The 16,954-nt window shown below is 34.5% G+C and overlaps 1 protein-coding gene and 1 non-coding gene across 3 annotated transcripts; both read right to left on the bottom strand.

Moving 5' to 3' along the window:
• Positions 1-112: 112 nt before the first annotated feature.
• Positions 113-15,808, bottom strand: LOC140750363 (putative sodium-dependent multivitamin transporter). Of its 2 annotated transcripts, XR_012103197.1 has the most exons (11): positions 15,365-15,808; positions 6,624-6,748; positions 5,975-6,537; positions 5,767-5,863; positions 5,240-5,404; positions 4,129-4,286; positions 3,641-3,845; positions 3,336-3,530; positions 3,005-3,166; positions 2,034-2,107; positions 113-1,180 (listed from the first exon to the last, which is right to left on the bottom strand). XR_012103197.1 is itself a non-coding variant. In XM_073083841.1 (10 exons), the coding sequence occupies exons 2-10, from the start codon at positions 6,741-6,743 to the stop codon at positions 1,145-1,147; spliced, it is 1,701 nt and encodes a 566-aa protein (XP_072939942.1). In that variant the 5' UTR covers positions 6,744-6,748; positions 15,365-15,808; the 3' UTR covers positions 113-1,144. The 2 variants fall into 2 exon arrangements, 1 of the variants encoding a protein (XP_072939942.1); XM_073083841.1 differs by lacking the exon at positions 2,034-2,107.
• LOC140750503 (U6atac minor spliceosomal RNA) lies at positions 9,878-9,967 on the bottom strand. Its single transcript, XR_012103219.1, has one exon. It is a non-coding gene; the product is annotated as a U6atac minor spliceosomal RNA (small nuclear RNA).
• Positions 15,809-16,954: the final 1,146 nt, after the last annotated feature.

Raw genomic sequence — 16,954 nt, 5'->3', positions numbered from 1 at the left:
TCATTCAATTTCAAGGCGGCGAAGTATCTTTACTAATCTATGACTATAGTAAATAAAGAGAAAAAAATAGGCTCGACTTGGCGGAGGCACTGCCGTGCCTCCTGATTATTATTTTGTAACGACGCAATTTACAACAATTAGTTTAATTTGTTTTAAATGTTACATTTTTATAGTTAATACTGGCACCAAATTATATACTGGTACGTATAAAATAAAAATATGTTAAAAAAATAAAAGAAAAAAACAAATGCAGTCTAGTCAGTAGTTTAGGTTTTCTCTATTTGCGCATAAAACTATTGCATCACTAAATTAAGTAATACTTGTAGATGTGTTTTGCAATGAAAACAATATTGGCAAGTGTTCTTAAAGTAACCATTCATTTAGAGATTTAATAGATTTTGTTAATTTTATTTTTATGCGTGTTCATAAAAATAGTTAAAGTACATAATAAAATATCGAATATTTGATATTAAAACACTGATTAAACATTACTCTGTAGGAGTTATTAAGAAAATACTGTAGTTTATGTCTTAATTACAGACATTTTTTGTATTTTATGAGGTATACTTTTCCCGCGGCTTTATCACACAGAGAGAGACTGTCCGTAGGCCGTCAATTTTTACTTATTATAATAAACTCAAAACTTGCTTCAAGAAATACTTTCAAAAATCACATTTTTTCACAACATATCACATCACTCTAATTCATTTATGTCCACTTCTATCTAATACGCTTTGCCGAAAACTAATATGGTTTCAATTGGACCCATATCTTTACCATCGCACATACTCGTACCTACAAAATTTCCTTACATACCTCATAAATTATAAATGTTTTCATAGACTTTCTGTGTATGAATACACTCATATAGAGTCAAGCTAAGAACTCATGGAGCGTTTTCCTTCCTCATGCCGCGGGCGCTGCAAAGCCGTTTTGTTTCAAAATTCAAAGACCGCAGTTTTGCGCGATTTAAGTTATCGTCATGGTTAGGTAGTAGCCGTTTATTTCTATATTTTGAACGTTCTACGTTCATGTTCGATTTACCTTATAATAAAATATTAAAACTAAACATTACCGCTATTAAGTAGAAACAAATTAAAAGCGAGCAAAGTATACGAGGAAACATCAAGTACTATCAGGAACATTAATCGTGATTTTCTTGTGGCTTCAGGAGTTCGCACTGGGAATACAAAATTCAAAGTATTAATTACACATAATACTCAATGTGAAATTTAAAACAAAGATTTAGTTAATATTAAAAAAATATTTTGTACGCAATTGCTTAAGCCTAAAATAAACAGGACCCCTACACTCTTAACTACACAGTATTATTTAAAAATGTTTATATTATTTAAAATATTCATAAGCAATATAAGAAAGTCGTACAAGTAATAAACAAGCAGGCAGTCCACCTGATGGTAGGCTACTTCTGCCCTTTGACATTTGTTATAAACTCTAGAAAAGGTTACATTTCTACCTACTTAAGATTGGCCACATTGCAATGCAGGTAGCAGGTAGCTGAAGATTAAGTAGAAACGTTTAGAAAAAGTATGATATCCTTGTAACACTGTTGTTATAACGAGGAAATAGGTCTGAAGACGAACCACGAAGGGTTCTACTATTTTAAAATCAATAAGTCGATGAAACCGTAAATTATTTGTAACCTTAAATTATGTAAACAGTAAATTAAGTGCAGATATTTTTACCAAAAAAATCTTAAAATATTAAGGCCCCCACGCAAACAAAACTTTATGATGAAAACAATGAATGATAATATTAGAAATAGCGGATTACAATAACCTACCATAATCTTAAGGTTTCCACAAAGGTTCCTATAACCATTTGCTTTAACAGATCCTTGCTTGATACAAAGTATAAGGAATTACTACTACTACTACTATAGGAGGAATACTATAGGAGATTTCACAGAAAGAACTTCTGACCCTCAAATTGTAAGGAAACTTTAAGATTACATAGGTTCATAGATAAAGCGCAAAGAAAATGATGATATGAAAACACCCGAAAATACCAACCTGACGTGACTTTGGCAAGCTATCTACATCCATAGCAGAAGCATGTGGGTTCAGTGAACAATGCTTGTGTCCATCTAGAAACAAACTAAGGTGTCAGACGAATATGGACGACACGACTAATAGGAAAGCAAGAAGTAATTTCAGTAGTACTTCGCAGTTTTTGACTCTTATTACATTGGATGATTATTCGAATTTAATATATTTTATTCATAAAAAATAAAATGCAACTTGCTTACTTTTAATAGCACTTCATTTAAAAGAATGTGATATAATTATTTTCTTAAAATAACATACCCTTACAAATGACCCGTTATCACCACAGACCTGTATTTGTTTTGTTGTGGTTATCACCATATTATTTTTCAATAAATTTATAAATAATATTAGTTAAGATACAGAAGGTGTCTGTTAACTATAAACTTTTGTAACTTATATTTATTTCGTGCTATATAATTAAATTAAAATGTAAAGCATAAAGAAAAAGAAAAAGAGAAGTGTTAAGAAAAAGAAATAGATTTAAGAGAGGCAATGAAAATGGTACCCATATTTGTAATGTCCATATTATAGTAATAATGTGTATTATTAAGAAAAAAAAAGTTGCAAACAATAAGCTATAATATAGCGTAGTAATAGCATTGCTCAAAATGCAATAGAAGTTTTGATTACACGAGAAAAAACAAGCCCAAAATAATTTTAATCTACTTTTTCTTTAGTTAACGTAATATCTATAAAAATGTAACAGTATATAAAGGAGATATGATAGTTATATAGATATGTCTGAAGGAAGCAGGCATTATTGAAGAAAAAAAGCTTTAATTGTTAATATATTTATAGTTTTTGTTCGTCTTTATTTCTGTGATGCATACAAATAATAATATTTGCATTAAATAGTTCATGTGACCAAAACTTCTACCCGTATCTTCCCATCTACTGGAACATGCTAAGCCTTTTCTAATTTAAAATACATATACCTGGACGGAGGTCTTCTGATTCCTCTTCCTTAGTATATTAGCTAAGGGTGGCGTAAACAGAGCCGGGTCGGGATGGAGCCTTCCAGCCTTCTCCCAGGGTTGCTCCTGCCGCCATATCAGTGATACTATTGTCCCCACAATGATCACCCACACGAAACCCAACTAAAAATATTAATTTGCATCAGTAATGTAGGTCACATTACTGGTATAAGATCTGGAAAAAGTACTTTGCGACAATCTGCAATTGACGTTTATGATTATGTATCTCATTACTACCCCATTTCACGAGATAAGAGTATATTACCAATAGGTAATCCTAAGAAATTCTCACCGGACTCGTCCACATATAAGAGATTCTGTATAAGTAGAAGTAATCGCTGTTATTCGTCACTGATGCAGAAGATAAGGTAACGTTGTGTGCACATCCCTCAACACTGACGGGAAGCTTTTGTATCGGGGGGCGAGGACCACCGAAATTCATCCATAGGGTCATCGCCATACCGGATAGCAGAGCTACGGAGACACCCTGAAAATGTATTACCTATATCATTGAATGACCGTTTTTCGATACGTTATTCCCAAAAAAATGAAAATATGTATGTTATTCCCAAAAACAATGAAAATAGATGGAATTACCTTCTCATTAGCGAAAGTAGTAAACATTCCTAAAGTAAACATGCCCAGCAACGGGCCTCCGACGGCACCGAATATCGTGTATGCTGCTTGGAAAAGACCTCCGAGGTATTCAGCAAGGAAAGCCAAGGCCAGGAACACGAGACCGAAAGCGCAAGCGGCCAGCTTCGTTAGCCAGGGGATGTACGAGGGGTTCACATTAATCCATCTGAAAATTAGTAGGTGTCTAATGTTTTGTGTTTTCGAATTTCTTTCTTTTTTCCATTAACAGAAATTTTGAAAAGCTTTTTTAATCATAGAAATTCAGCAAAGACACTTGGTAGACAAACGGGTCGATTATTATTCTGAAGTAATTACAGTTGAATTTAGTGTTGTAAAATCTACGGACTAAGTACGGAATTTACGGATTTCTAAATATGGATAATGATGTTGAACCTCGACGAATGTTACTCCACTGCGCAGGAAAATTATACAACGAAAGGCCTAAATACCTGCTAACATAATCGGTGAGGGTGACGGCAGCGAGGGCGTTGCACGAGGCCGATATGGTGGAGAGCGAGGCGCTGAAGATGCCGGCCACGAACAGCCCCGCCAGCCCGGGCGCCACCCGCATGGCGTCCACCACGTAGTACGGCATCAGTTGGTCAGTCTACACCAAAATTCGTACTTACTTATCCAGTAGAAACGGTGTAAAGATATTATGATTGTATTTACTGTCATGTTGACTTGGGTGCACGAGGAGTGGGTAAATCAGTCACGTGCGAGCCGAGGGCGAGATCGAACATGACAACGCTAACTGCTGGTGACGTCACGAACCAATATCTGCTCGTTGTGTTGTAGAGCTTTCTTAAAGATACATGGATTTATTTATACTTCAAATGCAACTAGTAGGCGTCCGAAGTATTTTAGGTAGTCACCATCACCAACTAACGTATCTGCAATAGTCACCAAAACCAACGGAAAACCGTTTTATGTATATTTTTTTTGCCTACCGATTTGTTTCTCGAATAGATTTACGCTGTGTATAGGTAAAGCATACAGAAATACTTTTTAGCCTAAAAAATATAAACACCGTTCACGGTCGTGCACGCGACAGTCGTGCATGAATCGAGCAAAAAATTATAGATCTGGTTTGATGTGTTATCCATATATGCCTATGTTTTTTTTCCCAAAACCATATTTTATTGACGTCCATTAGTATCGTAGTCTAGTAGTAATAATGTATTACATTTAGGTCACCTAAATTGTGAAATATCCAACTGTAGGAAAAAATTGATTGAGGTTGATTGTTACCAACTGGCGTTGCTACGCAGAAATATATTCCAAAGTTGATTGATTGTACCCACAACAATAGTGATCACCGTGGGGATACAGTCGCGTGGTGATAAAACGTAACAACATATAGATATTAACTTTAACGTAACTACCAATACCAGTACTAAAACACAACATTTAGCTTAAAAATAAAGTACCTAAATACTAAAATGTTATTCATCAGATACCTAAAAAAATGTACGAGTAGGCAGTACGTAATCTACGTCGGACTCGGTCGATTGACGGTATAGGAATAGATTGAATTTGATATTGATTGATTGTACTTACCGCAGTAATGCTGCCAGCAGCTAACGGGTCGCAATCCTTGTACACCGCGAATATGGCCACTCCACTGATGCAGGTGACTATACTGAGCACTGACAGCACTGGCCAACTCCACCACAAACATTGCTGGGACCGACTTAGTGTGCTCACTGTTAGGAGACGTTGTACCTTGAAAGTATTCAATATAATTGCAATCTGAAGACAACACGAGCCTCTATCACACTTGCTCAGTATGCATGAATAATTATGATTTTGAAAACGTACGTTTTCAAAATTTATAATTATAACATAGGCAAAGAATAAGTTAGAGCCAGAATTTTAATCAATATATTTTGACTTGCCGCTAATAGGTGCTAAAAGCGACTTTTTCAACTCATTTTAACCTAATAAAAGATAACAATAATAATATGCTAACAATGTACATTTATTTCTAGTAAAATTTAATCAAAACATTATTTAAATATTATTATTATTTAACTTAAAACATGCATAAAATACTCTCTAATGTAGTATAAATAAGATGTAAATACCTGCGTGTGATTAACGGCATAAAGTGACATGTATGTGAAACATCCTCCAAAAATAAGCGACCACCATGTGTGACGTACCGTTGGATCTAAAGTAAAACTGTAAGTAAAATAATACTACGATTTTTACTGCATACACAGCATAACTTTATAAAATAAATTACAAATAGTTGTAATTTCATAAAAAAGAAAGAATAAATTTACAACTTACTTTGAGAAATCCAGTCGTCCTCTTTCTTGTGCTATTATAAATATTTTATCAAATCCTCCTAATTGCACGGATGCAAATACAACTACACTGAACACTGCACCGAGCATTAAGAATGACTGCAGTAAGTCTGTGAAAAGAACAGCTTTCATACCTCCTAAAGTGGAGTAAAATGTACAAGCTAAGCCTACAACTAAGATAGAGATCAGTCTGTCTAGACCCGTAACAGATTCTAGGACAATGGCTGGTGCATACAGCACTATGCCATTGTAGAGCACCATTTGTAACGTGTAAGTAAGTGACGCTAGCAATCTAATGTGGGGACCAAAACGCAGCTCCAAATATTCGTAAGTACTCGTTTTCTGTAGACCAAAAAATACTGGCAAATATAAGCGACTGATGAGAGGTGTAGCAATTCCATAGGATATATTGATTACAATGAATTGCATTCCATTGTAGTAATTCTCTGCAGATACCCCAAGAAGAGTAATCGCCGACATAAAAGAAGCCATCAGTGATACTGCCACGGGAAATATTGACATGTTTCTATTGGCCATCAGATATTCCTGTAAAGTCAAACGAGGAACAGTTTAATCACTTATTCATTTTAAATAATCGACAACAGTGTCCTGACAATACCATTTTTACTTACCTCGTTAGTTTTTTGCTTGCCTCCGCTAAATCGAAAGTAAATACCGATCAGCACTGAGGCTACCATGGTAGCTGTCATGATAATGTAGTCCCATACTCCGAAAACAACTTCTTTCGCCATGTTGACTAAAACCAAAAATTAACCCTTAACTATATACATAAAGTATATAGACATACTAAGATATAATAATAGGTAATAGGCGCGTTTGTTAGGGTTCCGTACCCAAAGGGTAAAACACGGAACCCTATTACTACTAAAAATTCGCTGTCTGCCCGTCTGTCACGATTTTTAAAACAGTGTGTGGTCCGCACAGACCTGTAGTGGTCCGCATGCAACAAGTTCTCAATTTTTATTTATAAATACGAGTATAATAATTATTATACCTAATCATTTTCGATGACACTATTTAATAATTTATCTCGACTCCCGACTCTTGTGTGACGTAATCTATGAATGACCCTCAATAATGAATGATCGTAATATTTTTGGTTGTAAAATCACGACCTATCCGTACTTATCTTATCAGTAATGTTATCATTTCCGCAATCCTATACTTTTTTATAAACTTTGTTTTCTTCTTAACGAAAAATAAAGTAGAATTGACAATAGACCAAGTTGTTTGTAATGCTATTAAATAATAAAATTTCGAATTATTATTACTTACTTATTAATATTATTATTATGTTACAAATGCTTCATAATAAATTAATTAATATTTTATTTTTTACTATAAGTACCAACTAACTTTAAACACTATAAATATTTCAGCCAACTTGAAGATCGTACAGAGAACTATCACGCAAATGAAGATACTGTTATGTCTGGCCACATGCCTCAATCAAGGGTATTTCCCTCTCTGCGCTCTTTTTTTGTGATATTCGAAAAAGGATAAAACTCCGTTAATACTCACTATTAACCATAATCTTAATCAGAGCATAAAGCCCACTCCTGCCAAAAAGAATAATTGTACAATTCGTAAATAGTTGTGTTAAAAAATCATTACTAAAATTAAATGCTGACTCGAAGTGTTTTACTTTTAAGTAGGTTATTTACTTCTTGCAACGTTATGGCTAATATCCATGTTAAGGAAAACAAACAAGTGAATAAAAACGGAATTGAGATATTAATTATAATTTACCTTCTACGTAACAACTACGAACTTGCATAACGTTTCTTACAGAAACCTCCGCTTATGGGGTGGTCATAATTCATAATGTTGTCTTATCAATGTATTACTTGTAATAACACAGATATTTATTACATCATAATAATGTACTGTCTTATTTAAATAAATAGATCGTTTATGTCAACAATCTACCTATGTATTTACGTACATACATATTAATAGTGTTAGACCTCCTTGTGTCCGGGTTAAATTTCAATCGTTAGTAGACAAAATATTGATTTTTCGCCAAGGTTTTACTTAGCATATACTCCGTAACCTAAGGGCACGCTACCGCAACTATGTATCCGTGGGCGAGAGCGGGCGATCTTCATCCCGCTAATATCTACAATTTGCTATTGCGACGCGACTCGTTTCTATATTCGGAACGGACTAGCAGTATGGCGCGGACTCTGTTATGGTTTAAAAAAATCGTCTTTAGGACACCCTTGCCCCGTAATATGACTATTAATAATTAATTGATGGCGTAATTGATGGCGATGATAATTGTAGCTGAGCTCTTGTCGGATATTTTCATTTGAAGTGATCCGATCCGGTGGTAGTGTAGGAAAAAATGTAAAGCTGAATTTTAGTTTAAATGTCAAATATTAAACGTAATTAATATTACTCGAATATTTCCACATGATAAATTATTATTCCATGCATAACAATGCATTGTTTAGTTACCTACTAGCAATAAAATAGTAACAACGAACCTAAAATAGGAGCACGGGTAATAAACGCACACTTATCAATGTTATCATGATATTTTAATCCGTAAAGCTTTTAATTACTTAACCTACCCTAACTACTTACTAGGAAATACAGCAAATATCTATTGTTATTGTAAGCTAACCACCGAAATGAAAACAATTAATATTTTTTATTACTGAATTACTTATATTTCAAAAAACAGAAAAGACGGTAACGAAAATTGGTTTTGATTTTAATCAGTCAAAGAAACCATTGCAAAGAAAGCATGAATTAACCTGAAGCCTTTCCAGACGGGTGAGAATAATGGGTTGAAGATGACATGGAACTTTTTATGATATAACTTTTATGAAATAAAATTCCTCTCAATAGTTATTGCTACTAATTGACGATCACAGCTGTTCACTTTCATTGCAGCCACTTAAAAACAATTATCATGTAACAAAAAAATCATGTGTCAATCTCGTATGTCGTGAACATTACACTACTAGCAAAAATAACTAACAGAACGGTACAATGAGTAAGCTACTCATTGTCGAATTGATTTCGTGTAGAATATCTACAATATGTTTAAACTACAATATTATAAACTACCATAAAACAAAAATCGATTGCTTAATTAATGTTACTAACTCAATTTAGAAGAATCCGACGATATAGCTTAAGTTAAAATCCGTCAAGACGTTTGGTATGTAGGGTACGCCAAAGAATGAGACATACATACATAAATACGCTAGAAAATTATCACTTTTCGCAGTCGGATAATGATACGAGTAACAATTAAAAAAACGTTATAAAAATCAATATTAAAATACTATCGCTATGTGCTGAATCTTACTTAAATTAAAGAAATAAAAGTTATAGATGGATTAAAATGACTATGTGATAGAGATAATAATATATAGGAGAGGGCAATGATACACGAGAAAGCCTTTATTGGTCTGGAACGATGATTAATAGACCCATTTGCGTGCATTAGAAACAGACTTTGGACCCCTGAGAATGAGAATGCTTGAATTTCAGTTTCAATGATAGAATTAGTAGTACAGTACATCATCATCCCACTACTGTCCCACAGCTGGGCACTGGTCTCTTCTTAGAATGAGGCGCGGTGGACCTAAGCGGTCCACCGCGCCTCTAGAGAATTTTTTGTTGCCCTCACCATTAAAGCAAGTGATAAATAAATAATTTCTACGTACTACTACGTACGGACATAACTTTGAAAATTCTGAGGTGCGTGCATAGAATTCGAACCTCATATTCCTAAATTCGAGGGTAGATACATCTTTCAAAAGATACCCGACCTTTTGGAAGAAAGATTGGATTATTTGAGATTTCTACTCACTAAAGCCTCTTCATGAACTCGAATGTACATTTCAGAACAAAAATGTGGTCATGATTTGTGCCCTTAAGCATTTGTGTTTCATGCTTATCAAGAGGACTACTAACCATCTCTCCTTTTAATACACGCTGAATTTTATTACTAGTACAACTGCTTGTGAAATGTATTTCAAATTGGATCATTAACAAAAGTATTATCTAATTAACATTAGCGAAATATTTCTCGTATGCGCTCCCGCACATGACGCAAGTGATAATGCCTAATATAAACATAGTTAGGAATAACTTTGCAAACATGGCAATATCCTTGCATTGCTAGCCAAAAACAAATTCTTAAAATATAAAAAGTTCAGGATGAGCCTCATCACGTTCCATGTCGCTGACGGCACAGACATAAATTCTGAGATTTCTACGCAAGATTTCTACTTCCAGAAATGCAAGTAAAGTTAAATAATAGAATATTTAAAAAATACTTCCAGATTGGTTACTTTTACTTCTGCCTGTTTAAAATACGTAAGATGCTAGAGGCCTTTATAGTACGACACCGCAGGCTCCACCTGTTCCTATGTAATAATATCAAGATTAAGTACTGATGTTTTTTATTTAGAGAGTGTGGTAAAGGTGTGTTATAAAAACGATAGTTTTACCCGATTATTTTAAACAGTTTATTTACCGATAACAAAATACTTCCAAATTGATTTAAAAATAAATCCCTACATAGCATTTTTGTTTACAGCAATCATCATATTTAGCATCATAGCATCTTATCTACCAAATATTTCGTTTATGTAGAACATTTTTCATAGGTAAGTAGTGTCTTGCGATTTCAATAGGGGTCTGGCATAAACCTTAATTACCCCGTAATATTTATAATAAATACCAAATAATAATATAATATGGCATAGCTATATGTGTAAGATAAACAAATTTTCAAGTTAGAAATCGTAAAATCCAATTAAGAATTAGTAGCCCTCGAAATACTCATTAACTTGATTTTAAGATGCTTGCAAGTTATGGATGTTAAACTGATACTCCGGTACAACGTTAGCGTGCCAAATATTGAATTATAGAAATATAATGTCTACATTCTTCCTAAATTAGATTAAAAAGTATTATTAGAATAAAACTATCAAATTACATAAAATCAGGTAATTTAATAAATGCCAATTCATAATAAATAATAAAGCTACTTTTAATTCATAAATGTCATGTCACGAGTTAAGATGAAATATTGCGATTTACGAGAAACGATTGCTTTTCGTTCCTTTTTTACGTCATCGGGCTGAGACTTCCCAGAAACTTCCACAACCGGCTTATAGCTCGAACTTGAGGTTTGACCGCATGGAAGGTCACTTTTTCATACCGTGAAAGAAACTTACACTACTTAATCATAACTAAACCTAACTGCTTTATTTTCGGACAAATACTTTTATACGGATACAATACGTGTTCATGTTAAGTACATAGTAGAAGATCATTACTATTAGCAGATATTGTGGAATTTCGATATCCTTGATAGCCAAAACATGGAATTGACAGTATACGGCCTGCATGTTTATATAATATCAGATATTTTCGAACAGCCCAAAGCAGATCTATGACAAAAGTAACTCCGAAGCACGAAAATGCACATTGAAATTTGCCTTTATCGATCTACGTCCGACGTTGCTTAATTAGTTCGTGGACTCATACGTATTTAGTTACCTTTTTTTTTTTTTGTTGACGAGGGGGAAACCTTCAAAAGGTACCCTATGCCGTGGAAGCGGCACGGGGTTATGTGGGATTCTTACCGCACTAAAACCCCCCCGGTGGCCGTCCTCGGAGCTGCGTAGAGGACTCCGGGATCTCCAACGGAACGCAACCGGAGTCCACTTGGCGCGTTGCCCCGTCGGGCTCCGCCCAGGTGAGCTTGAAACTCACCACACCATCTGGTGTTCACGACGGTATGCGACCACACATACCGCCGTCCATCCCGGGGTTGCTGGCCAGGCGGTTCGAGCTCCCACTCTTGCCGTCCGCAAACCCGGAAGCCCCCTTTTAGTCGCCTCTTACGACAGGCAGGGGATACCCCTATTCTGGTCCCGGAACTACAGGGACAACGTATTTAGGTACCTACTCATAGGTTAACATCTACACAAGGGCCTACGCTAGTGCTACGCATTTTTATAATACGTTAAAAACCTATTTCATAATTATGATGCTGTGAATTTTTTCTTAAAAACGTTTCCTCTACTTTACTAACGTATTTAAGTTTCTTTTTTTTATTGATTAAACAATTCAAATGTATAGTAAAATTTATGTGGAATGGAAATGGAATACCGAAGGTTAGAAGAAGGTTAGAATATTTTTAGTACATGCTCCTGATTGTCCATTGTTATTCAATGTACTGAACACTTATAAAGTCACATTTACAAGCGAATCCACAGGAACTCAACCTATTGCTACACATATTTGAAATTTAAATGATGCTTTACATTTACATTTGGGAACGCTCTGTTTTCATGCTAAACTTGACATCGCGGTATTATTGTCTCGGTCATGTCTGCATTAAAATTTACTAGAAATGTTGGTTAAATTTTATATAAAAAATGCTGGCTTATGCAAGGATAAAAAAACGCATATCTCCTCTATTCTCTATAAATTAATGATTGTGGTATAATAACTATATATGAAAACATAGTTTTAAAATTCCTTTACTTTTAAATCGCAGACAATTCAATTAACTATTTGTAAAAAAAATAATAAAATCTGTATTTAATGAGATAATATTTATAGCAATATTTATAACCTTACCACCTGTACCTTGACACCAGATTAGTTTTAATTGTTTTCACCTTAGATAATTAAAATTGGTTTAATTATCTAAGGTTTTCACTGATAGGTAGATATAATTAGATGCACTGAACAAATTTATAGGCAATAAATTTGTACCATTTACGAGAATAAGAATTAAAGAAACATACGCAACCTTATATCGTGAATCTAAACGTTTATTGAGTGCAGAAAATGTTATCACAACATTGTGTTAACAAAACAATGGCACACAATGGTACCACAGCGGTAACTAACCTGGCACTGCACAAAAAGCTTTCCGTCTGATTCTTACGGAATATTTTTTCTTATTATAGCATTGTATCTAAGCATTCCATAAAGCCGGTATCCTTCCCGAGAAACGAATTTGTGACGATGTTAAAAAGCATAATTTCCGATTATACAGGGTGAATTTTACAAACGGGCCTTCAGGGCCAGATCCGAAACTATAAGCATTAGCGAAAAATGCTGAAAGGAGTTACGAGGCCGATTTTGATAAAAACTAAAACTGCATTATTACTTTTTTAAAATAACTTTTTCCCTAGCCGATGTATTTTCTTCAAAATATTCCTTTTCCTTTAATTTGTCACATGACATTACTTCCCAGAATTTGATCCTTATAAGCGACACTATCAGATAGTGGAATAATATAGAGGGTGTATTTTTTTTCAAAATGAACTCGTTCGATTCCCGGCTAGGGATAAAGTTACTTTAAAAAAGTAATGATGCAGTTTGATATCAATATTATTTATTGGAGTTTACTCCTTAAGAAACGATTTGAGTTATAAGGCCCGGTACGGAAATTTTATGAGGAGTAAAATCAAGTGTAACACGAAAAGTTGAGGCGTAACGTAGAAAGAGACAAACATATATATCCGTAGGATTGAACGTGTAAAAGAATGAGATGGAATACATTACACAGCGTATCTCATTCTCGGGGTCTCCTCTTTGCGCGATACTTCGTAGTCTCACTGTATAGTTCACTACCTCCAGTCTGAGAGTTGAATGTGTGCGTATGTTTGTACGTGTGTGTTGCGCGCTTGTTTTTATTATTATTATTATTTATATTATTTTGTAACATACTTTATGAATATGAATACGCATTATTGAAGTAATATAAATAATCCGAATAATTACAGATATATGTTTGTTTCTCTTATCATTTTAGCAGATGCGTTCATTTACCCTTTTTTTCTATTCGATATATATCATAATTATCGTTCGTAAGGAGTAAACTCCAATCGTGCGTCGTAGCTGACACACACACACTTTTTTTTTTGTACTAGATTCTTTAAAACCAAAGCTTTGCTCACAGAAATACCTTTTTTTTTCTTAACGAGGGGGAAACCTTCAAAAGGTACCCGACGACGTGGGAGCGACGCCGGGTTATGTGGGATTCTTACCGCACTAAAACACCCCGGTGGCCGTCCTCAACGCTTGTTGGAGAACTCCGGGATCTCCGACGGAACGCAACCGGAGTCCTCCAAGCGCGATGCCCCGATCGGGCTCTGCCCTGGGGGAGCAGTTTTCGCTCCTCCCGCACCATTTGGTGTACACGACGCTATGCGACCACACATACCGCCGTCCTTCCCGGGATCGCTTACTGGACGGCTAGAGCTCCCACTCTTGCCGCCCGCAACCCCGGAAGCCCCCTTTTAGTCGCCTCTTGCGACAGGCAGGAGTTACCGTAGCCCTATTCTAGTCCCGGAACTACAGGGACATCACAGAAATACCTACTAATATAAATAAATAATTTGAATATGTCATTATTAACTTTCTAAAAGATTTCTCAGGAAATATAAAATATTATATTATTATTATTAAACATTAACTACATTTATATTCCAGTTGTAATTTGTTTTAGCACTTTGTTATTGTTTTATTTTCCCTCTACATTTCGATACTTAATAATTCCAATTTTAATTAATTTTACCTTGAAGCTTAAATTTTAATCATTAAAAAAACAGTGTGATCACGTTGCATACTACATTCATATTTAGTACTAGCTGACCCGGCAAACTTTGTACCGCCTCAAAATCTATTTATCAAATATATTTCATATAAAATATAGCCTATATTACTCTTGGATAATGTAGCTTTCGAATGGTGAATGAATTATAAAATCGGTCCAGTAGTTTTTGAGCATATTCATTTATCATTACAATCAAACAAACAAACAAAATTTTCCTCTTTTTAATATTAGTATAGATCACAATTAAGGTCATAATTTTTGCTACTTGTAATGGCACGTTACAATAGAGTTCTATAATAGTTTTATTTATTTTAATATTATTATCATTATATACTAAAATCCCTAACTCGGAATATGTTACAACATTAATTGTTTTCCTCCATTCCATGGGAATGATGATAATATTTTTAAAGGAGGTAGAGTCTTTGCTCTATAATTTTTAAATTAACGGGTTAATAAAAGTTTTAATTAAAATCCATAATATTATAATCTAAAATATTGTGTAATTAATTGCAATAAACTATGGATTTTATACTTGCATAAAATCGTAATTTACGTCCATCATATAAAATGCATTTAATAGCAGACTTTCTAAGATTGTTATAAATATTTTTAATTAAACTTGTACTTTAGTATTAGCATATATAATCACAAACATCAAACTAATATTAATAAAGTTATTTCGAAAATATTCACGAAAATTACTCGTATGTAATAAAATAATTTAGCAAATGTGGTACTCACATTATGGTTTTTGATCGTCAGTTCTATTCTCCGCTCGGCAAAATATGTAAGATTACATGTAACTTTGCAATCGTAATTTATGAATATCGCAAAAACACATTCAACCTAATAAACATAGGTATCTAATATACAAGCCACACGTTATAAATTGAAGAACTAACCAGCCTTGCAAGTTTTTAATAAATTGAGTAAAGTCCACGTAACGTACTACACGTAAGTATTGAAATCACTGCATTATCGTCTACCGGCCTCAAACAACACCATCAGAATGAGGTTGGCTATGAGCTGTGTTCATAGAGTCGCATAAATAAATCGCCAGTGTGGACAGCGAAGAAATGATGCCGAATACTAATAAATATAGCCGATTTCGGGCAAATGCGCCAGCCGTCGGTGTTTGTCTTTATTTACTGAATGCGCGAACGAACGTGTAACCGGCCCCATAGAATATATCTCTTTGGGTCGTATGATTGTAAGATTTGTAAGGCCAGCTGCTAATATTTGTAACGATGCAGCGATTTAAGCGCTTAAGTAAAAATATGTGTATGTAAACTTCTAAATATATTTAATGTATCTAATTATTTAATGCATCTCGTTTATAAAATTGCGCATTTGTTTAATGACTTGAAATAAAGAAAAATAAATTTTGTACTCGTTATCATAATTATTGTGAGTAGTTTCAATCAATGATTTTTTTAATGTATTTAATGAATTAAATCTTAATTTCTTATAAAATTGTTTGACAGTACCTACCATAATATTGCACGTTTCACTTTAATTACGAGATAAATTGAAATTGCCATGGCATGTTATAATTATTATATTAAACAAGTTTTCTTGTGAACAATTATAACAAAGTTAACATGGTCTTTTTTATTGTTATTTTGTTTGAAGACGTTTGTGGTTCGACTCCAGCGGCACATGGATACACTTTTCTTCGAAGGAATAATACATATTTCTCATCGTTCGAACTTCAAATTACTCAATGTATGAAGTGTAGCCTTATCATATCAAGAATGCTACTACATATTTTTAATGTTGCAACCCCAGACCATAAGCGCTTTAGCGCTAAATGGGTGCGACTTTAGTACACGCGATTTGCTTGTTGAGGAATAGCGTCAATATGGCGCGTTATTGAAATTACGGGTCCTAGACTACAACAGTTATAGAAAACTACGTAGCATTTTTATGCGAACATTTATTGCAAATAAGAGAAAAGGAAGTATTGTATTGTATTCATACGGATACTATAATGTGAAACTTCCAGAAGTAAGACACAATAAATTCTAATTTACTTTTTTTAACGCAGAGAAATCCTCATGGATTCCCTTCCGTCCAGGGGAACGAAAGGGATATGTCGGACTCTTACCGACTAAAAGTCCAAGGCGTTCCTCTGGACGCTCGATGCCCGGTCGAGAGCAGCGTTAGCATTACATTCGCGACCCGGCAACGTCGGCCGGCGTTGATGTTAACGCCAGCCCCATCCCAAGACGGAGGGGCCTCTCGCAGTGATATTCCCCATGGGATGAACGTGCGGAACGCACACACGACATCTCGAGCCCTAAGGACCGAAATTAGATTCCCCCGAATCCG

Source organism: Epargyreus clarus, unplaced genomic scaffold (genome assembly GCF_041222505.1).
Source record: "Epargyreus clarus isolate Ecla_fem2 unplaced genomic scaffold, WU_Ecla_fem_2.2 ptg000019l, whole genome shotgun sequence".
Classification (NCBI taxonomy): Eukaryota; Metazoa; Arthropoda; class Insecta; order Lepidoptera; family Hesperiidae; genus Epargyreus; species Epargyreus clarus.
Note: the sequence above shows the minus strand (reverse complement) of the source record. Positions and strands in the feature narration are given on the sequence as shown.